The sequence below is a fragment of the Rhinichthys klamathensis genome, unplaced genomic scaffold, assembly GCF_029890125.1.
Source record: "Rhinichthys klamathensis goyatoka isolate OS25496 unplaced genomic scaffold, OSU_Roscu_1.1 h1tg000269l_1, whole genome shotgun sequence".
NCBI classification, from domain to species: Eukaryota; Metazoa; Chordata; class Actinopteri; order Cypriniformes; family Leuciscidae; genus Rhinichthys; species Rhinichthys klamathensis.
This window is the reverse complement of record NW_026606789.1, coordinates 2969692-2993109: the sequence shown is the minus strand read 5'-3', so window position 1 is coordinate 2993109 and position 23418 is coordinate 2969692. Positions and strand designations below refer to the sequence as shown.

Genomic DNA, 23418 nt, shown 5'->3' with positions numbered 1-23418 from the left:
GAAAAGTTGGTGGTTGCCTTTCTCTAATTAAGGATGAAAAGTAAAAATATCTCCCACATCTAAAAGGGCCAATGATATATAAGTGGGTCCTCAGCAGAGAGAAGAAAAAAATCTTACAAAAATCTTTTTGTAAATTAAAAAATTACAAAAATTAATTTGTGTATTAATATTTCATATGGCTTTGAAAAACGTGTATATTACTTGCAAAGAAAAGTGTATAAAAATGTATGTAAACCATGGGATGTAACATCATATAAAAAGTAAATAACATTTCACCTACTCCAGAGATGGGCAACTGGCAGCCCGCAATATATTATACCTATTATATTCGGCTCAATTTTAATACATTTGCTTTCAGATTAGGATGTTAACCCAAACCAGGAGAGGTTGTTTGTTCATGCCGATAACCTTAGTAATTCCAGCGTGAGAATAGTAGGATATGCGCGCTAATGTGCACGTTCACCAAAATGAGCAAAAAGAAAAGAAAAATTAACAATAAAAATTGTTTTCCAGTCAATATGTAATAAAAACTGAAAAGTTTTTCCTTTGCATTTTTCGCATACAGACGACAACATAGTCAAAACGATCCCTGTTCACACGGATTCACGAAAATGACTAAAAATGCTGTGTATTATGATTGTATTATGCATGCCAGGCCAGTAGGTGCTGATGACACTTTGTAAAGAAACTCTACGAGCTTATAGACTGAACACGTAATACACGTACAGTGCATGACGTCACAGTTTTCACAAATTAGCGTTTTTGTTGTTTACAATACGACAATAACGGTATGGATTTCAAAAACTTGCAAAAGTTTGTCTTCAGGCCCCCAAAACGCTGTTGTCGTGTAAATGAATGACAAACAAAAAATCTTTTTAGTTGAAAACTGTCTTGTGTAAACAGCCCCTGAGACAAGCCTTTTTGATTGTGGGAATGTTGTCTGAACTGAATGATAAATGCATGTGTTTGGGGGGTGCTCTGGTATGGAAATTATGTTATTTTCAATCATGATAATGTGTGGATTTTGGTAATAACATTTGGAACTATTTTTTGAGTAAGCAATTTTGAACTGTTCTCTGAGGGTGGGTTAAGAATGTTATGTCAAAAATAGGATCTTAGGCAATGCAACTGAGATGTTTACATGTGCTCAATGAAGTTTCCATTTGAATTTGCATAATTCAATTTGCCCTTGACATTATCACATCCCTGCCCTAGACTTTGAATAAAGGTGAAAGTACTTCTTAATCATTATATTTTACTATAGTTATTTATTTATTACTTTTGTTCCAAGTAAAAATTGTGTGCAGTGTTATTTTAAGACTATTATTTTTGTTAATATTTTTGAATTAGTTTTTCTTTTCATATTTTCGGTTTTCATTTTAATTTTAGTTCAAGTTTTAGCAATTTTGTTGTGTGTTTCTTCATTTTTTAAATGTCTATAGTTTTTATTTTTTATTTCAGTTTTAGTGATTTAAAATCATCAAGTTAAACTAAATTAAAATGTGAATTGTTTCTTCAGTTTCGTACGTTTTTTGTATGCAAGTATAACAAAAATGTATGTACTTTATTTTAGTTAGCGTTTATTTTCTTTCCAGTTACTGATTTTTTAAAAATGTTTTTAGTTTATATAATAACTCTGGTAGGAAGTGACATCAAATGACATTTTGCAACCTGAACGAACCTTGAAGATGAGTGAAAAAATACCGATATCATTAAACCCCCCCCCTAAACTTCTGCCTAGCCCCCCTAAAAATCTGCGATAAATGTGTGATTAATGGTGCGTTCACGTGCTATGGAAAATATGATATTTTCCACTTGTGAATTGGTATTTACCAGTGTGTTGCGTTCAAGTGCTTTTGTTGTCGTAATGTGGTAAAAAGATGGAGATCCAGACCTGTTATTTAGCTAAAACTCTTTTAGATTGCTTAAGTCATCTGCTACAGCAAGAAAATGATTTATCAAAACTCAAACGGTAAATAATATGCTTGCTGTATATTTTCTAGATCATGAATAGTACATATTTTTACCATTCACGACTCCCGCGTAGCTCTCCGCCATTTTGAAAAGGTCAAAGGTTATCTCATCTCGGCAACTCGTGCATCAAAATATTCTAGGAGCTGCCCAGTGGAAAATACCACATGAGGGGGTGTCCATGTGCATTTTCCACGTCGGCTTTTGGTATTTACCATTATTACCATAGCACGTGAACCGCACCATAAGTGTAAGCTACACAAATTCCTGTTCGCTTCAGTCTTGTTATAATCAGATTCAGTACGTCCTTCATCTTCAATCCGCAGCGGCACGCGAGCAGAGCGCACGTCAGAAACATAGACAGTAAAAGAAAGGTCAGAAACAGAGGACAGTGTGTGTGTGTGTGTGTGTGTTCATCTGAGCCTCATTGGTCTGTCACTGCTCGTCAATGTCAGAATATTTGAGATGACCAATCAAATCAAAGTAGGCGGGCTTTATGTTCACAGACGCTGCTGAGCGCGAATTTTAGCAGAGCGACTCACTCGACGCTTCAGTTGTTTACGGTCAAGTGCGAGATGAGATGCAAGTAGCTAAACTAAACATTTCATATTTTACAGTTTTTTTAGGTCATAAATGTTAAACGAATGAAAAAAATAATCAGGCAAACTAATATGCTTTTGTCTAATTTTGCCATTTTGAACTGAAAATAGGCCTATGTAACGTGACTCATGTAAGTTAATGTAATTATTAGTTAACTGTCATTGTGAGGGGACAAGACACATTAACAAAGCCATTTTCATCATTTTAGGCACAATATTAATAATGAATGTGTACATGTTGAGAATTAATATAATACAATTTGTAGCCTTCAGTAAATTAAAAAAGTTCAGCTTAGGGAAGAGACAGGGCAAGATGAGGAGACAGAGAAAAAGAATGAGTAATGGATAAGAAGTGAGAGCAGGTGCTGACAAATCATCTACTGCCCGCTGACATGGTTTTGAAGCTATATCTTATCCTTTTTTTGGCATTCAAAACATCTTTAAATGCACATAATCAGAGAAATCAAAATTTTATCGGGGAGCCCCCGAACACCTCTAGCCTACCTCACATCCGGGACCTCAGTGATTATAAACCCTGCCATCTGCATGTTAATGAAACTAGTTAATAGTGAGCAGCATTAGACCCTAAACTAAAGTGTTACCTTTTTTTTTTTTTAAATCATACCCTCATTGGGGGCTGAGCCACAGACAGACTGATTCATGTTCCATACTGGTCACACACATTTCAGTTCAGTTAGATTCAGATGCATATTTGTATTGATGATTCTAATTTGATTATTTTATATCCAATTGATGATATTTGTGTGTGTTAAAAAAGTTTTTGACTGATGTTTTGACTCCTAACCAATTTTCTACAATAAAAATTGTCTTTTTATTTGGGCTAGTAAAATTCATTTCGGGCTACCAAAATCTGGAGTGCCTGCCCGAAGGGCTACCAGCAATTTTGAGATTTTGCGAGCCCTGGGTCAGAATCAGATTCACTTGTACATTCTGTGAAAATTACAAATGGTGTATTTCTGACAAAACAAACAGCCACTGATGCATTGCTACTTTAATTTATGCATACTTTCTCAAAAGCTTAGGGGGTCGGCTTTTCCAGCACAGTCTTGTCATTATAGCTTGCAACTTGATTGAAAGAACAAAACAGAACAGGAGCTTAAGTGGCAGTCCAGCCATGTATTTTCTTCACATTACAGCAAATCATTTACTCGCTGCCCCTGGGCAAATTAAGAACCCAACAAACAAAATTGAAACAGGACTGATTCATTAGATTAGTCAAAGCAAGCTCTAATTTACAGACATCCTCACTTACTTGAGGAAATTTCCATGTCCTTATTCGCAGTTTAAGTCATGCATGTCTCAATGCTGTAAACAATTATTATACTCTCAAGATCTGTATCTGCTCTGAGGTGTAATGAATGAGCTTTTACTCCTCACATCCATCACAGACCAGACCAAACCAACAGGAATGGACGGTGTGATTTCAGGCTATGGCTAAGCTTCATGTATGCATTGTTTATATCACTAAACAGATGGATTATCATCAGAATAACATACTAGACAAAGCAAAACTCTCATCTGATGTTCCAAAGAGAAATTTCCATACAGTAGGTAATAAATAAGAATGAAAAACTTCTACACTCTTAAAAAATTACGGTTCTTTATTGCCATCTTTGGCAACCTTTAACAACCTCCATGGATGACCTTTTTTCATTGCACAAAAGGTTATTTAGATTATTAAAATATTCTTCAGGCTAAAGAAATTGGTTCTTTTTGGAACTGATCCCTGAAAGGTTCTTTGGGAAACCAAAAATGGATCTTCTATGCCACTGCGTTTTGGAACCTTCCATTTTAATATAATAGTACATAATAAGAATTTAATCAAGAATAAGATGATGATATCATCAATAAAATCATGCTCAAAAGAAATACATAACTACTGTAATGTTTCTCCTCCCATGTCCTGTGGCAACAGGTCAAGATTTCTAATGAGAATCTACATTCCTAAAAGAGGACATCTGCAGACATCATTTTGTCCCTATCTTTCTAAATATATTAAAGACAGACTTTGCTATCTTGGAGTTTAAAAAGAGATCCTTGCAGCTCTCCTGAAGGTTTCGGGTGGTGATGAGGTGCTGATGCAGATTTTCCAGGCAGAGATTTGAGACAATGGCCCACGTGTACTAACAGACAGACTGGAGCATGACAGACAAAAATGTACTAGTATTGCTTGGTAAAATACTAAAGGTATTTTTAAGATATTTTCAGTTTCAATACTACTCTATTCTTCTCAAAACCTACATAGACAGCATTTTGGAGCACCTACTTCCATTTGTACTTGTAATAAATGAAAAAGCTCACTAGGTTTGAGCCTACACATTTTTAAATGTTACTGAAGATGTATCATTCTTTAAGACAGACACAGAGACTTGATAATGCAGCTTAAAGAGACATAATTTACACCCTTGTGTTGGGGTGTCAACTTTCTGTCAACTGTCAAATTACACTTTCTTTCTTCTGTGGAACAACAAAGGAGATGTAATGCAGAATGAGCCTCAGTCACCATTCACTTTCATTGAAAAAGGTGCAATGAAAGTGAATGGAACAGACTGCCTAATATCATCTTTTGTGTTACACAGAAAGGAAGAAAGTCATGCAGGTTTGGGACAACATGAGGGAGAGTAAATGATGACAGAATTTTCATTTTTGGGTGAAAAATCGCTTGAACTTTTTCTCTGATTGAACAGTTTGCATTGATTGTAAACAGAGTATAACAGTTGACCAAGGGAAAGCCATTTCAACTCATTTATATCCAGACAGTTGCAGTGCACCTGTTTTCGGTGCACTTTATTGAAAACGGAAGACTTTAAATTGAGATAATATGACATGACTGTAAAACACTAGCATCAGTGCATTTCTTTAAATAATTATCATCTTAATTTGATCAATATCGTCAGTGTGATGTAGCGTAAAAAGTAACAGACATTTCAAAGCACACACGCTTGACACAGACACATGCTCTTACCTTCAACTGCCCACACAATCCGTATTATCCATAACAAACGAATTATATCCATAATTGCCGTAAATTTGGGCATTTTACTGTAAAGACCCAGAATATTCATTGAAAACTTGTCCGGCAGGCCATCTGTGAACACACTATGAATACAAGCTCTCGAATAAACCCCATCGGTCTGGAAGAACTAAAGCAAGTTTGGACGAAACCAATGAAACGCAGACGAGGGGGCGGGAAATGTGTGGATGACAAGAGTGATGCTCAACAAACGTGATAATCATTACTGTCTGAATGCAAGATAATAATAATAATAACAACAACAACAACAATAAAAATAATTTATTATTATTATTATTATTATCGTTGGTTATGAAAGCTAATTTACTTTTATTTTAAGCTATGCTATTAAAATTGGCCAAATTAATTAATTAATTATAGGCTACTATATATTTTGTTTGTAATCAAAAAAAAAAAAATGAACAAATTATCTCTGAAACAAATTAACTTAAGCACTTTAAAATCTAGACCGTGATTTTCCAATGAAAATATTTTATGTATGTAGGCCTGTTTGTTATTTTTTGCTATATCTGTTAGCAACTATTCTAACTGGGTAATAGGCTATATTCTCAGTCATTTAAAACTGGTTTCGGAAGTCACGAAAATGTCTCTGTGGAAGCACTTAAATTATATAAATAAATAGCATTCTTCTTTTGGATACACAAGCCAAGTAATTTGCCCGGCATTCACTTGTTTGATCAATGACAATTTATGTCCTACCAACAGCGCCCCCTGGAGTTTGTTCTGTTTAGGTGCGGATGCGGATGCGGTTGCGGATGCGGTGGGAAGGGGTGATGCATGTGATCATCATCTATCAAATAGCTCTCTAATCCTTGGAGTCACTTGCAATTTTATCGTTTTGAAGATTACAAAACTGACAGATCACACATGAGGCTGGTGTGAAGAAGTCAAACGGCCTCGTTTCTCAACACCACTGCTCGTGATCTTTGACTCCCATGTGAGAAGAATCCAACTTGAGCCCTCATGGATTCATTTATTCACTTAGATATATTCCCAGTGACTTTAAAAATAAAATGTAAGATCCTGGATAGTGGAGCTATTAGCGCACAGGCACATTTACATTTTAAAAAAAAGTTTTTTTTACAACATTTTAAAATATTTATACATTTTACAAATCATCTGTAAAAAAAAAAAACAAGTAAAAACATGAGTAAAATAAATACAGTAATTTTTATTAAATAGCTTATACGACAGTATTTTACATGGATATTTTGCTTGTATCTAAAAATACAACTGAAGAGTAAATCCATATGACTCATTAAAAATAGAGCATGATTATACAAATTTCTGTAAAAAAACAAAACAAAACAAAAACATTCCAAACGGCATAGAACAGAGCAAGAGCGAGAGAGGGATGTAGACCACCGAAGGGAGAGACGGGGAGTTAGGGAAAGAGAGGGAGGGTGAGAGAGGGAGGAAATAGAGCAGAAGAATATGGAACTGACATAAAGGAATCTAGGATAATTCAGCCTCAAGATGAGTGAGGACTGCAAAACGGCAGACTAAAGAATCCAGGGGTCGTTTCTATGGAAACCTTTGGCCAGGGAGATTGGCGACCCTCCTGTCTACTAATGCTAGCAGAGCGAAGATTGTAGGTCACATATGGCACCAACACACCAATCAGGTCTAATCTGTCTTGACTTGTGGGTCATGAATTGAACCATGAAACTGGTTTTTACTCTGGCTCATATCACTGTGTGTGTGTGTGTGTGTGTGTGTGTGTGTGTGTGTGTGTGTGTGTGTGTGTGTGTGTGTGTGTGTGTGTGTGTGTGTGTGTGTGTGTGTGTGTGTGTGTGTGTGTGTGTGTGTGTGTGTGCGTGCGTGTGTGTGTGTGTGTGTGTGTGTGTGTGTGTGTGTGTGTGTGTGTGTGTGTGTGTGTGTGTAATTATATATATATATATATATATATATATATATATGCACACACACATACACACAATCAGTGATATGAGCCAGAGTAAAAAACAGTTTCATGGTTCAATTCTAAATTATATATTATATATACAGTGCTTAGCATAAGTGAACACCCTGCCATGCTAAAGTTGACTAAAAAGAGGAATAAAAAATCATCTTTTGGAAATTGATCTTAATGCCTTAAAGCTGCTGTAGGTAACTTTTTAAAAAAATATTTTTTACATATTTGTTAAAACTGTCATTATGTCCTGACAGTAGAATATGAGACAGATAATCTGTGAAAAAAATCAAGCTCTTCTGGCTCCACCCAGTGGTCCTATTGCCATTTGCAGAAATACACGCTCCAGGTCAGAAACAACCAATCAGAGACAGGAGGAATGTCTTAGCAGTGTCAATCACGCTCCTGTACGCGCTGATCACACCCCTCTCTTGCACAGCGCGTACCGTCGTTCAAACTCAAGATTGCCGGTGTGCCGCAGCTGTGCTTATGACGGAGAAACAACCTAAACTGCCAATTCTCGAGTGACACCTGCTCATAAAACAAAGAGGTAAAAGGAAAAAGACTGATGACGATAAACAAGCGAAAAAGAAAGAATTACACAGAGCCCATTGACTCTGTGTCAAAACTCTAGCCGCATAACATGTAGATAAAATGTCACGCACTCTACTAAGCAACAATTGAAACCTGCTAATTCACTGGCTTGTCATGTTGCTGAAATAATGTACTAGCACACCTAATCTAGCATTATATATCGCTAGAATAATTACTTACATACTGTAACGTTAGAATACTTATACTTACATATAAGTACAAAACGTATACTTACATATAACTTATAGAAAGAGTGCAACGTTATAAAGTTACATGTAGGCTATTGCAAAATACATAATGATTTGAGGACCAAGTTTGTAGTCAAAGTATGGGCAGGCCATAGTCAATGTAAAGCATATTGTTGACGTTTAGTCCCTATTAGTGAATGTGCCATATAACTTTTTATCCGCTGTTATCGGTGGCCCTGTTTACTAGCCTGCGCGTTCACGACAGGCTCCGCTGTGGAGGACGAGCTGTGGAGGGAGGGCTGTAGCGCAGCAGAGAGCAAGGGGGTTGGAACTGTAAGTTGTGCTTGTTCCAATTTTCAGGCTAAGTCAACGTTTTCTCAAAACTCCCTACTGCAGCTTTAATTTAAAAAATGAGGAAAGATCCCACCTTTAGGGACACCAATTTTCTTTGTGAATGAATATTTGTATTGTAAATAAATAAATGTTCTACCTTAAAATACAGGGGGCATAAGTCAGGACACCCCTATGTTAAATTCCCATAGAGGCAGGCAGATTTTTATTTTTAAAGGCCAGTTATTTCATGGATTCAGTACTATGCATCCTGATAAAGTTCCCTTGGCCTTTGGAATTAAAATAGCCCCACATCATCACATACCCTTCATTATACCTAGAGATTGGCATGGGGTACTTTCCATAAGATCATCTCTCAATGCTAATCAAACCAGCTATTAGGCTAACTGAAATAAAACCATGCCAATCTTATGGTGAAGGGTATGTGATGATGTGGGGCTATTTTAATTCCAAAGGCCAAGGGAACTTTATCAGGATTACATTTATCATTATTTCATTGTATGTATGATAATAATAATACAAATGTATATAAAGTTCTGTGTGACGAATACATTCAGATCACTGTTTTCATCAGTAACTCGGCACTGAAGTCTCAAGGAGTGTCTTGCTCTGAATACGGTGAGAGCACAGACCACAAAATACTCTCTTTTGTGAGAGTAGAAACAAACATGACACCCCACTGTGCCATTTTGATGGCTTCTGATAGTAACACGCACTGATACGGGTCTGCCTTTCTAATCCTGCAGCTCTAAATTGGAAAAATTGACCTTGCTCACAGAGGTGACTCAAATTTGCTATCTTTGACATTTACAGGACTTAGCAGAGTTTTCTGTTCAGATGAACAAGGCCTCGAGGACGGACAAATATTTCATGAGTAATTTAATATCTGGAGCACGCACATGGTCCCCTGTGAATTAGGCTCTGAAAATAGTAGGATGGTATCAGTTGACAGCACCCCGAGTCTTCAAGATTGGGGAAAGTCATGAAGGCGTGGGCTCAAAAAAAAGAAACAAAAGAAGTAAATATAATAATGACAGTAATATAATGGTCTGGGTACCTAACATAAACTGTTCCCCCATCCCACATACTACAGTTAGGTGTCACACAATTGATTTTGTCAGGTATAATTAACAGCTTGATATGTTTATGTTATTAGATATGGGATTGTGTGGGCCCAATAAAACCAGCATGGAGCAGTCACAGCTTGTGCAGACAGGCTGATGGTATTGATCTCACTATCGGTTTAGACATGGAGCCTGAGGGGAAGGAATCTGGGGAGCAGCTCTCTGCCTTGCTTAAAAATCAGGAGGAAAAGATCAAAGTAGTCGAGTCAAGCAAACGGCCACCAGTCAATAATTCTCTTTTTATGGCACTGATATCCACTTCATGCATGATACATTATTGAACTGGCTTCCAGGCACATAAACAATGCAATTCATCTGAAATTGTGTCAACAAGCTGATTAAATTACTTTTATAGAGGCCTATGCTTTTTTCCCCCTTTTTGTGCAAATATTTTTTACAATCATCAATCTAACTGCTGAGAGTTGCCCTCTGATCTCTGATGTAATAAAGAAATCTGCATTTTCTGTAAAGCTGCTTAGAAATGATAGGTATTGTAAAAAGCACTATAGAGCTGGTAAGTCCCGCCCCTTCCGCTTACCCCGCTGGACCTCTAGGTTGAAAAATCGCCAATGCAAGTGAATGAGAGAAAATAATTATTTTCTAATCCCGTTTGAATTTTGCAATGAATGTGAACATATGTTGTCTGTGAATTTTTTTATATAATGTTTCGTGTAAAGAATGCTACAATTTAGCGGGTAGAATTTTCATACAGTTAGACTTTGTGTGAGAGCACTTTGTGGACTACAACTCTTCGCTGCTTTCGACGCGTTTGATAGACGTCACCACCACTAGCACACGGATCCCGCTAAACATGCCTTTGTTTGAATGGTGACATTTGGGTACAAAACACACAGGCATCTCGATCTAATTCCTTAGATTATCGCACCGTGATTTGTGGAGGGAAAATGTGTTATGCGGTGACGTCACATATGCGACGTGTAGTCTTTCTCGTTATGTCTATTCCACAACTGCTAGCCAAAGAATCATACAATATACTGTCAAACTCGTTACATGAGAAATTATATAAAAAATTCACAGACAACATATGTTCATATTCATGGCATTATTCAAACGGGATCAGAAAATAATTATTTTCTCTCATTCACTTGCATTGACGCTTTTTCAACCTAGAGGTCCACTTGGAGTTTTACGGATGGGCGGGACTTACCAGCTCTATACAAATAAATGTGAATTGAATTGAAAATTAAATTGGAGATTTGGGGACAAAAACAACAGAAACACATAATACAGTATACTTGCTGCCCTCTTGTGACAACTGCTATACAGAATAATGTTCAGCCATTAAAATCATACTGGATATCGTGGTACCTTTTGCATGTAACTTTTAAAATATTTTTAAAAGAAATAGTATGTGAAATAGGTAAAACTAATTCATCAAAATATAATAAATAACAATCTTTCATATAGGATGATCGTACAGTCTAGTGCCCCCATTGCTGCACTATGACTTTAGGAGCCATACAGGCCTGGGAGTGAGCACCCCCTGCTGGCCTGACTAAAGCAACTTCCAATAAATTTGAGTTTTTCCACAAAGGTCTCCAATCCGTGTCAGTGTGTCACAGCCTGGCTCGAACCCGCTTAGCTTCGGTGAACCAGGCTTTGAACATGGGACGTTACGGCTGCACTGCTTCACGCTGCCTTGATAAAACGAGTCCAATGGAGGGGCAGCGCATCCTGGCTGAGTGGCTCAAAATGTATGTATTGCTGTATACAGTCACACTATAGCAATGCTCTCCCAAATATTCTGCTATTCTAACTGCGCATATTTCCTTCATTGGTGTAAGCAGCAAAGGGTGGTAATAAGAAATGTACACTTGTACACCATCTTGCTAATTACGTTTCTTTAGTCATTTAACAATCCTACAGCCAGTAGTGAAACCAATTACCAGAATTTTCTATTTGCTAATAGGTCAAATTAATAATTAAAGTGCCAATTAACGACCACAGTAAGTCAGGACCTCGGTAAACTAACCGATTAAGACAAATAGAGTAATTTTGCAAATGGTGTTCTGCATGATCCATTAACAGCATTTTACTTTAAATATTAATATAATATTTTCTAAAAAAAAAAATCGAATAAAAAATACATTATAGACCTATTATATAGAAAATATATAAATAAATAACAGAAATGTTCTTTTTTTTTAACAATGCATCAAACAAAAAAGAAAAGTTAAAGGTAAAATTAAAAATATATTTGTAAAATATATAAACTGATGAACAGAATGGATGTGTAAAGACAGGAGTGTGGCTTTAAAGGAGGAGATCTTCAGATTATGACGTCCAGGCCTGCAGTTGGCCGAGAGGATGCTGAGAAGTTACGGGTTATTGTAAAGATTAAAGCATGGCTGGTGAGTGGCTGGTAAGCTCTGCTTGTGTCTGTTTTCAGCTTTAATGGAATTCCACTTTAAATGTTTTTTTTTTTGTCTGTTTGTTTGTTTAAGAAAAACAAGCCTGTAGACGTATTATTTGGGAGATATACAATGTGGAAGGAGGAGTAAACTCTGTGGTAAAGGAGTAAACCTTGTGGTAAGACATTTTATCATTTATCCTACATGAGAATAATTTATCTTACAGTAGAAAATATTTTAGAATCAATGTTTTGAGTAGTACACACAATGCTGTTTTATTGTTTCATCATGCTCATAGAAAATGTTACAATTATCACTGTGATTTTTTTTTCGATTCTGTTTAAGATTCAATATATAAATTGTAGATACAGTATATATTGATGTGACTAGCTTATATATGTGAAGTTCAGAAGATTGCGTCTGTGAAACTGTCCTTTCTCTTTAAGCCTGGCAGAGAAGGAGACCACCAGACTGCAAAGATGAAAGTGAAATGGACGAAGTTGGGCATGGTCTTCTTTCTGCTTCTCTCTTTTGTAATGACAGGCTGTTTTCTTTGGCAGTACAGGCTCCCCAAAGCAACACCAGGTAAAAATGGACCAAATTAAAAAAAGGCTACTATATTGTAGAGAGATCCAGCAAGTGATCATCAAACATCAATGAATGGATGGTGAATGCTTATATAGAAGAAATTATGCATTTTGCTCCCATAAATAGAAAACCAAGATGTTTTTTTTTTTTACTTATAATGGGTAGAAGTGCCTAAAAAGCATTTACAGAATTGGGGAACATCCTTGCATTTGGCTTTTCGATCCCCTTATGCTTAATTAATCGTTTGCAGGAGATGGCAATGGATTACCCAGAGCTCGACATAGTGGCTTACTGTGTGCTGTAAAGCCTGATTATCACTTGGGGGAAGGGAAAAAGAACTTTGTGTAAAATACACGATTAAGGACGAAACACCCACCCCCATCCTCCATTATATGTTAAATGTATATATATTGATAAGATATGAGTGACGGCATTATGTTATTTCATATTATACATACATGTGGGTGGGTCACACTAAAAGTTCTTTATTTATCTATATGTATATATTTATGGTCTTTTTACTTTACAGTGGATATAAGAGCTGCAAAAGAAGTGAAAGAGGAGAAGATGTGCCCACGTTTCCCTGAGCCTGTCCCGCTAAAGCACCCGATACCTGTCCTCATGGAAGCTTTGGACAAGGTCAGAATGCTGAAGTCAAATGATGAGTAGAAATTAAAGTTCTTTCTGTGTAAATTCCTAGACAACTCTGATTGGAACATCAGTTCTTTTCTGTTTATAAATATTGATAACCAGTTTGATAACTATTACAATATGATGTGCTACAGGTGGATGTGCTTTTGAGAACCAGCCTTGATTCCACAAAACTGCCGGCCGTTTCTGCCATTGTAATATTTAATGATTCTGTATTGTGGAATGGTAATTTTGGCAGAAAAAATGGAAGTGACCCGAAGTCTCCCCCAATAAATGAGTACACAGTTTACAGGTGGGTTACAGTAGCTTTGCACACTTATGATTTGAGTTTGGAAGCAATAAGAGCAGCGGTCCTTCTCTTGTTGCTTCGGTTCTTGGGGGTGTTTCACAAATAATTTAAGCTTAAGGAGAAAATTAAATGTCTATTCTTTTTCTGTGGGTATATGTATATATATCTTATACGCACACACACACACACACATATATATATATATATATATATATATATATATATATATACTTTTCAAAAGTTTGCTGCATTTATCTTTATCATGCATCTAAAATACAGTAAAAACAGTAATATTGTGAAATATTATTACAAATTAAAATAACTGTTTCTATTTGAAGCATTTATTTGGATTTATTAAATGTATTTATTTATTAAACCATTTATAAAATAGAAATCTTTTGTAACATCATGTAACGGTGGCCGCCCAACAATAAAATTTAAACGTCTTCACTGTCACTTTTGATCAATTTAATACATTATTAAATTATTTAAATGCAATATCAATTTCTCTCTCTTTTTTAATCTTATCACAAATGTTTGAATATCATCATTATTTCCATAAAAATGTGAAGCAGCAAAAACAATTGTTTTAAAATAATATTTCAGAATAGCGTGAGTTGTGCAAAATGGACCTCATACAATAATTGACAATGAATTCCATTGACATGGAAAAGTGAATGCCCACCCTTTTAAAACTCAAATTTAGATAATACATTATAAATATTTATAGTACATACATAGCTGTGTGCTCTTTTTTGTAATTTTTTTCTTTGTTGTTTATACTGGTTATACTACAAAAGAATTGCAAGCCTCTCAAAAATCTTCCCCACCTTGATGCTGTATAAACTTTGGGAGGATGGAAAAGTGGATTCCCTGGATGACCCTCTGGGAAAGTATGTTAAGAACTTCACCATGAAAAACCCTCTGGGGAAAAGATGGGGTCATGACCTCAAGCCCATCTCTGAAGGCATGAGCAGTAAAGAGGCTCAAGCTCACATCTCCTCAGTTACCTTGAGAAGGATGGCCAGTCAGCTGTCAGGTGAGGACCACAGTATCTGTCACTGACCTCACCGATAGATGATTAGCATGTATACAAGTAGCACATTCCACTGTTCCATGTGCTGTAAAAATAAAGAAGGTGAAAAAGATCAACTGTTTTTAGACTAGGAGTTTCCACGGCTATCCTAATCAGCTCTGTTACCTGACATGGTTAAGTGGGTTTGCCACAGGTCCTCTAGGATTAGACCGGAAGGAATGGCTCTAACATATACTGTGCCCAAGCTGATGTTTATACAATGTGTCAGAAATACTGGTGATGATTATTTTGGTACACTTAATTGTATTCAGAAGTAACCGTTAAGGTAGTTTGACAAGAAATCTACAATGGAATATTTTTCTGCCGTCCCTCATCATAAAACTGTTTATAATGAAAGACCATTTCTGCCTTAGAGTAAAACAATACAAATATAACGTGCCTGTATTCCCCATAATTGTGAGTTTATATCTTACAATGTGACCTTATTTTAAAATGTATCTTACAATTGTTTTATTATTATTATTTTCTACCATCATTTTCAGGATGTGAAAATTGCACAATACAGCAGCATCAAATCAGTTATCATCCGGTATTAGAGATTGTTTTTATTATTCAGTATTGGACCGATGTTTTAGATTTTATTGTCAATGCTCATTTTCTCCATTTTTTCATTTACATTACTTATGCTGTCATTTAATCTTCAATTAAAGTTCATCTTTAAAAACATTAAGAACTTAATTGTAATCTTTAAAAAATCTCAAAATTTATCCATTTTTCATAATGCACATAATGTTGTGATTGATTTCAGTTTTTAGTGTTTGCATCTGCATTGCATTTTACTTTCAAATCACAAACAGAATGTTAAAATATCTTTGATGACTAATTTTTGAAATGGCGGATAAGGTAAACACCATATCAAATGAATGAAAATATGAAATCCTGGATATTTTGGATTCATTACTAACTACAGGCTTACCAAGGCGGCTCAGGGCGACTACTTTACTCTGGAAAGGCAACACTCAGGCTGCTGTGGATTTATTACAAGATGATGTTCTCGTGGCTGACCCTGGAACAAAGTAAGCTAGTACAGAGAATGTGTATGGAGAGGATGTTTAATGAATGAGAGGAGGTGTAAATAATTGACGACAGCAGATGCAGTCATGCACTTGTGGATTCTCAAAGTAATTCTAGTCCTCTGCTGTCCTCAGATGCCACTACAGCAACTTGGCCTTCTCCCTGCTGGCCCACGTGATGGCGGAGAAGGTAGCAGGGACGGATTATCAGCGATGGGTGTCTGAAAATATCTTGCAACCACTGGGAATGGAGGACACCGGATTTGAAATCACCCCACAGATTGAGGACCAGATGGCAATAGGCGTTTACTCAAGTGGGCGGCCTGCACCCCTGTATGACCTCGGCTGGTATAGACCATCAGGGCAAATGTACTCCACACCTGCTGACATGGCCAAACTGGTGATGATGCTGCTGGGCGCATACTATCGTCAGGTTCTCCAGCCCGAAACCCTCAAAACCATGTTGACTCCTCTGTTCCGCTGTGAAAACAGTTACTTTGCAGAACAAACAGGCACACCGTGGGAGGTGAATGAACAGTTGGGCTATGACGTCATACGCAAAGATGGAGATCTAGATGGTTATTCAGCCTCGATCTCCCTCGTTCCTCGCTTGAAGCTCGGGTTGGTCATTTTAATGGCTGGAACCAAACCTGAAGATGAGGATCTCGTGGCCAAGGCCTACAGTTATCTCATCCCTGCCATGGAAAGTGCCTTCAGAAATGCACCTCGTGTTCTCATCCCTCCACCAGACCCTGCTCCCTACATAGGCTACTTTACTTACAGCAACATAACGTTCTATGAGATCAAAGCAGACACAGATGGAGTGCTGTCTCTGGAGCAGTTCGGACCTCAAGTAGACACCATGGTTCCTATGAAGTTCAGAAGTTTGAAACTGAGTTATCTGCAGGATAGGGTGTTCAGGGTGGTGTTTGAGAAGGAGTACCCATGTCAGCTGAAAGTTAACGCTGCCTCTGTGTCTCTTGAATCTCAGGACGGGCAGCTCTTTAACTTTTACATCTTCAACAAAAAGGGGCACTCACCAGGTTTTGATGTCCCGGGGTTGAACACTTACAAAGTCGCACGGATAACCCGCAAACCCATTTTCAGCAGTTGAAGAAATCATTTTGATCATGCTTTTGATAATCTGAAATCATTTGATCATGAATTAAGTAGGTGCTCTTTTTGATGAAAGTGTCAAACTCAGAGGAACTTCAACCTTTGCTTGTGCTCATTTTAATAAATATTTGCCTCAAGATAAGAGCTGAAAGTATAGAATACTTTTTTTTCTTATTTTATTGTGACAATTTTGAAAATGTACATTTTTATGTAGGCTATAGTGTCTCTTACAGTATGATCGTTTGTCCCTTTTCTTAGAGGAATATTAGTAAACAATCAACAACCATCCATTCATTTGTGTGTTTCTGAGAAGCTTGAACTGTAAAGGGATACTCCACCCAAAAATGAAAATACTGTCATCATTTACTCACCCTCAAGTTGTTGCAAACCTGTATGAGTTTCTTTCTTCTGCTGAACACAAAGGAAGATATTTTGAAGAACGATTGGAACCAAACAGTTGTTTGGCACCATTGACTTCCATAGTAGAAAAAAAAATACTATGGAAGTCAATGGTGCCAAAGTTCCAATCGTTCTTCAAAATATCTTCCTTTGTGTTCAGCAGAAGAAAGAAACTCATACAGGTTTGCAGCAACCTGAGGGTGAGTAAATGATGACAGAATTTTTATTTTTGGGTGGAGTATCCCTTTAATTAAAAGTAAAGTGTGTGCCTTTCCTAAGCATTTGCACCTGTGCACCAGTTTCCAAAGTACCCAAGGTTGAGTTTTTAAATGAGTTTAGAATTTTCTTGTCTTTAAATGCAGTGTAAAAGGCCCACACCAAGGACGATAAATAAGCGTTCTAACTCTATGAGAATGATGATATTGACACAGAGGAACGATATCATTAGAATCACTTTCAGAATTATGTTTTCCAGCTGATGAATGATAAAAAACATTGACAGCCAACCAGAATCCCACCGCAGTGCACGCTTATAATAAACAGAATGTTCTTGTGCGTTAGTTTGGACGCTAAAAAGGTTATTGCTATGTTATATTATATTATTGTTCTTAGTGTGAACGGGCCTCGTTTTATCCCTTTAATTTTTTATTGATAATGTAAATGTCAATTTTTTTAAAGAAAAAAATCTATACTCTTACACTGTATATGCAGGCTACTAAACAAATAAAATAAAATAAAATGTTATAAAAAAGTGTGTCCCCACATTGGTTTTAATTTATACAAATAAATTAAATATTTAGTTTCATAAATAAAATACTTGAATATTATGAAGCAGCTGTAAGGAAACAATATAAATACTGTAGATACAATATAAATCGGACACTATGTCAGTGCTGTTGTACAGAGGCAGCCAGAAATGTTGTGATATTATAAGCTATAAAATGTTGTGGCTCAGTGAAGTTTAACAATAGGCCCATACCGTGCTGAGTCTGGAGGACAACTGGGAAAATCAAGCTGTACATCACTGTTGACCTACAAATCTCCTAAATCAATAGGCCTATGTTAGAGGACAGTTATCATAAAATGAGCGGGCAAAAGATAAGAGACCGGGAATAGTTCTATTGTACCAGCTTTCTGTTATCCAGCACAATAAAGGTCTGCCCACTTAACACTGTAATTCATCTTAAAATGTATAAACTGGGGTAACGAAGGAGTAAATGTCACTATAAGGCCTTTTAAATCTCTCAAAGATGAAAACATTGTTACCAGTCCTCAACCTTCAGGCATTCATCTTGTAGGCTGTCCTTAGTGAACGCAGTCAGGGGATGATTTTGGTTGCAGGGGTTGCATTTGGTTGGAAATAAAAGTTTGACGGTTTGACGTCAGACTCAGAACTCGACGTCGGATTGAGTCGTCAGAATCCGACGTCTGTTTGACGTCAGAAACCATTGTGGATGTTATTGAGTGCACTTATTCAATCTCACATTTAATCCTACTGGAACTGTGTTCTAAAATTAAATTTGATATTGATATGAGGGTAGGTAGGCATATTCAGAGGCAAGGTAAGTAGGCTATTAGTACATAGGCCAACAGCAATGATAAAAAATAATAAAACAATGCATTGACATTTACTTTTTACTTTTAATACGCAAGTAGGCTACTTTTAAAAACAAGTAGCCTACTTCTGTACTTTTACTTAAGTAAAAATCGGTCTTTTTCTAGTAACGGAGTAATATCCTCCTGAGACCCAGAAAAAAAAAGTTTTTTGAATTGAGTTTTTTTCCATGTCATCACACTGTTTAGAGCACAATAAACAAATGGTAAAAAACACATATATAAAATAATATTTTATTCATACGTTATGCTATGTCCTCTGTAGTGGACGCCAGGACTAAGTTGTTTAAAAAATAAAATGACATGAAATTATATGTATAGGCAGAAACAATGGGATTTTTTTCAATCACCAATAAATTTTGGGGTTTCAGGATTTTTTCAACCAAAATTTGTATAAAGATTATGCTCAACTATGGAAGAAATAATGGAATGAATTGATACACCATTTTACTTTTTGCAATATGTGGGTAAAATGGCCATAAATTAATATTCCCATTCAATGCAATGTATCTATACACTGTATCTAATTTGCACATAATGTGTTCTTGGAGCAACATTTAATGAAAAAAGAAGTGTAATAATTGGAGTAATAATTGGCAACATTTTAATAATAATATCTAATATTTCATAGGAATATTGATGTATAATTTATTTCCATTTTCACTTGTTGTGTCTCCCAGAATGCCTGATAAACATGATTTAAGTCCTGATGTCCTCTACAGTGGACACGTTTGAAATCAATGCCCTGTTCTGTAACAGAAAGTATTTTTTTTTATTTGAAACCCCTTAACATTTTCCTGAGATGTTGTTTTATATACAATTTGAAAAAGTAGTCCAATTTAAATTATAATTACAATATATTATCTTATTTCCATAAGAATGCTAGATTTGATCACTAAATTAATGTCAGACATTTTTAAAGACCAAGGAGAAGTTGTTTTCATGGTGAAACCTCCAAACATTTGGTATCTCTGAAAAGTCCTGAATGTGCTCTTTACAGGACACCCAGCTTGTGTCATGTGACATGTATGATGTCAGAGAAATTCACTAAAATATAATGTCCACTACAGTGGACAAAAGTCTATTCTTGGGTCCCAGGAGGATATTTGACCAGTAGTATAGCTATATTTGACTCGCATTCTCTATTCAGGCTGTTCCTTTTATAGAAAGATAACGTGTATTTAATTTTAAGAGAGCTTTTTTTTTTTTTATATCAAAAATCTCCGAGTATTTCGCAGATCTCATGGGCTGAAATGCGTGTTCAGCTCTGGACGCAAGATGTCACTGTAACATCACAAATCGGGGCCAAAACATGGAAAGGATTGCATTTTTTATATAGGTATACAGAGATGGCATTTAAAATGCAAGTTTTATCTCCAGTCATTATTTTTGGCTGTTACATCGTTTATAATGATCTCCTTGGCTGTTGGATCACATCCAAGTAGGTTATATGAGTTCCGGACCCCGCATTCCGCACTTCCATATAAGTTACACCAAAGGTTACACTCGTTGCTAATGCCACTCTCCGAAGTTTAACGAAAACACCCGAAGTGAACGAACGGTCGGTCCTGTAGGACTGCTGGAGGCGGCCACAGCGCCATGTTGAACGGAATCATCACACTCCGTGGAGATACTCTCGTCAAAGAGCAGTTGTAAACAAGGTGTTATTTATTTCCCAAAAGGGGCACACCTATCAAGATCGCCCTGGCAAGAAGAGGCAAACTAGATCCTCGGAAACCCCGGCCGGGGAGGGGGAACAGCCCCCAACCTTCAGCAATGAAGATAAACCACAATAAGCGCTAGATGGCTAACTTCAGCCTGCTATTCTCTCAATAAGCTAGCTAGCCTGTTAGCTCAAGCTTTTCTATCGGCTCAGACACCGGCAAACTGCTCCTGCAAGGCCAGGTGTTGACGTAACTCTCCAGCAATATTTTTTTACGTGCATTGTTTAGCCGCTAGCTAATTTATTTGTAAATATCTGTAAAGCCGTGCGTTTTTTAATTTGTTTTATTTGCGATGAGTTTGCCGCCGAAAGCGGTGTCGAACCCAGCCGCTGCTGCCGCCGCTGGAACTGGACCCGGAACCGGGCCGTCACCCTCGAGCCAGCTGCGGGCCACCCTGACCACAGTACCGCTAACGTTACCGCCGGGGACACCGGTGGCTCAACAGCCTCTGCCAGTGCCGCAGACACAGTATCCTTCTCTGAAAGCATCTGGCTCCATCACAAATATGTGTTTTTTGCTCCTCCAAAACCTAGTGAGCTCAGCTGCCTGCCTTGCCTGGACAGTATTTCTGAACATCTTAGGGATTCGATTTGATGCGCATATAATGCCAGAATCTGCTGTCTAGGCAGGTGGGTCACTAGGTTTTGACAGCGCTAGAGTGTGTTGTACTGTGTACTCGCTAGTGTCAGCACAACTTGCTGCAAGACTAAATGTTTGGTTTGGTTGTGATTTAAGTCTGGTTTTGTTTCTTGTACATGGAGGTACCAGTGCAGTGCAGTAGTAACAGTGTTATGTTTATGTGACTGTCAAAAGCCGAGCTGTCAACACACAGCCTGTTTGGTCTGATCCAGCCGGGCAGCTAGCTCTCTTTTTCCGTGTCATTTTAAAAATAAGATACCGCATTTAAATTATATTTAGATTATTATGTCGTGATTTACTCACTATTTATGTTGTTATAAACCCTTATGGCTGAGTATGGCTGACCTTTGCAAAATACATAAGAAATGTTGTCACCATTCACTTTCATTGCATGTTTTTCTATGTGACTAAGGTTGTGATTCTGATAACACGTCACGAGAGCGAGTAAATTGTTAATTTTTAGCGTGAACTCTTCCTTTAAGTCAAGACACTAAAGGTGAATGGGGTAAAAAAAAAAACAAAAAAAACTAATACATATCACCATACTTCCCCTGTTTATTTAGAGTTCATATTTTGTTTGCAAACATATTTGTAATAATATGCACTCAATCATTTTGCATACAGAACAGAAATCTGAACATTGTTTAAAGCCAGGTTCAAAATTCTTGTTTCATTTTGTTGACATATTACAGTAAACATATTTACAGATGGGGTTTTCGATATCTCTTTTCACTTCATAATTCAGAAAATACTGTCAACAGCCAGAAAAAATGTCTTTAAAGAGGAACTGTAATTTAAATATATATATGCAAATATATAAAATGTAATAAAATAAACAACTATGGAAGCAAAATAGCCCAATATTTAAAAATTGACCTATGCGTAAAAAAACCCCCAATTGTTTTGCCTTTAGTGCCTTCTAATAAGATTGATCTGGCTGCCTACATATACCACTGATATCTGTTCCTTACAGTAAGGTAGGGTGAACTAAGCAGTGTTCAGCTGATATGTTTTCCCATAAGAGAGAAACTATGCTTGCAACTTGCTTGCCCTCAATGTCTTGTTTATATTTCTTTATGGCTCTCTAACAGTCAACTCCCTTCTGTTGTAACTGTCCATGTCCCTCTGTCAGCATCTTATTTGCTGGACAAACAAGTTGCTTTTCAAATATGGGTTTATAGGGTAGTTTTATTGTATATCTAGCTTCTAATATAACTTCCACTTTTCTTTTCATCATAAGAAAGTAAATATGTTGATATGTTGATCTGGCATTTGCAGATCTCTCTATAAAGAGAGACATAGACTATATATATATATATATATATATATATATATATAGAGAGAGAGAGAGAGAGAGAGAGAGAGAGAGAGAGACAATCATGGTTTTCTCTTTTTTTTTTTTTTTTTTTTTATAATCGTAATATAAAAAGGCATCCTCAATGCACTGGTTTCATTTACGAGTTAGTTGTCAGGAAATCTATTGCTAGTTGAGAATTATCTGCTATAAACTCTAACATGAGATATAAGAGATCAAGCAAATCAGTAGCATAGACTGTAAAAAAAGAGATCAGTAGTTAATCTCTTATAACTAATGTCAGTCAATATTGGCATTTATTGTTTCTCATATATCACTGATTTAAGCAGGAGTTTATTTAGACAATGGCAGCATGGCAGAGGAAACCTGTGGAGTATCTAAAGCAATTGAGGATGATTTTGAAGTGAAACCGAGAAAACAAGACATTGCTGTGCCATTGCAAATGTATATCTGGGTAAATCATACTGTAGCACTAAAAATAATCTGTAACCTACAAACCGGTTGAAACTGTGGCTGTAAAAGGGTGACGTGGTTGTGGAGCATGAGAAAACTGTGAAAGTGTCTTGGCAGCGTGCCAAGGGAAAGTTAAAATGAGTAACTAACAGCTGTTGTTACAGTAAACTGTACATTTTCTCTGTTTGAACTCTGTGTATGTGTCTGTCTGTGGTGCAGTGGAGCAGGAAGGGCTTCCCCACCCTCTTAAGTTAACAATAGCCTGGTTGTACAGACAGAACTGAGGCATCACGGATCTGCTGCTGGGCTGGAGATGGAAGACGCATCTCCGTCCTCTGTACTCCAGCAGCATGTT

General features: G+C 36.8%; 3 protein-coding genes across 12 annotated transcripts in view; 2 read left to right on the top strand and 1 right to left on the bottom strand.

The window, feature by feature from the left end:
* Positions 1 to 5764, bottom strand: part of ephb2a (eph receptor B2a) — a 71701-nt gene extending 65937 nt beyond the window's left edge. For both annotated transcript variants that reach the window (XM_056268060.1, XM_056268061.1), the window contains exon 1: positions 5557 to 5764. In XM_056268060.1, the coding sequence (XP_056124035.1) occupies positions 5557 to 5656 (100 nt within the window). In that variant the 5' untranslated portion in view covers positions 5657 to 5764. The remainder of the gene's footprint in view (positions 1 to 5556) is intronic.
* A 6463-nt stretch (positions 5765 to 12227) lies between these two features.
* On the top strand, positions 12228 to 16960 carry lactbl1a (lactamase, beta-like 1a). Its single transcript, XM_056268057.1, has 7 exons — positions 12228 to 12344; positions 12613 to 12751; positions 13284 to 13393; positions 13540 to 13697; positions 14495 to 14733; positions 15701 to 15806; positions 15939 to 16960. The coding sequence occupies exons 2-7, from the start codon at positions 12646 to 12648 to the stop codon at positions 16915 to 16917; spliced, it is 1698 nt and encodes a 565-aa protein (XP_056124032.1). The 5' UTR covers positions 12228 to 12344; positions 12613 to 12645; the 3' UTR covers positions 16918 to 16960.
* Positions 16961 to 20484: 3524 nt separating this feature from the next.
* eif4g3b (eukaryotic translation initiation factor 4 gamma, 3b) overlaps positions 20485 to 23418 on the top strand; it is a 55614-nt gene continuing 52680 nt past the window's right edge. For all 9 annotated transcript variants that reach the window (XM_056268187.1, XM_056268191.1, XM_056268190.1 and 6 more), the window contains exon 1: positions 20485 to 21124. In XM_056268187.1, coding sequence (XP_056124162.1) covers positions 20949 to 21124 — 176 coding nt within the window. In that variant the 5' untranslated portion in view covers positions 20485 to 20948. The remainder of the gene's footprint in view (positions 21125 to 23418) is intronic.

Excerpts from the sequence above, each read along its gene's own strand:
- lactbl1a (XM_056268057.1), top strand. The coding sequence starts at position 12,646 with ATGAAAGTGAAATGGACGAAGTTGGGCATGGTCTTCTTTCTGCTTCTC. Across the intron at positions 12,752-13,283 it reads GCTCCCCAAAGCAACACCAG|TGGATATAAGAGCTGCAAAA; the intron begins GTAAAAATGGAC and ends TTTACTTTACAG. Across the intron at positions 13,698-14,494 it reads AATGAGTACACAGTTTACAG|AATTGCAAGCCTCTCAAAAA; the intron begins GTGGGTTACAGT and ends ATACTACAAAAG.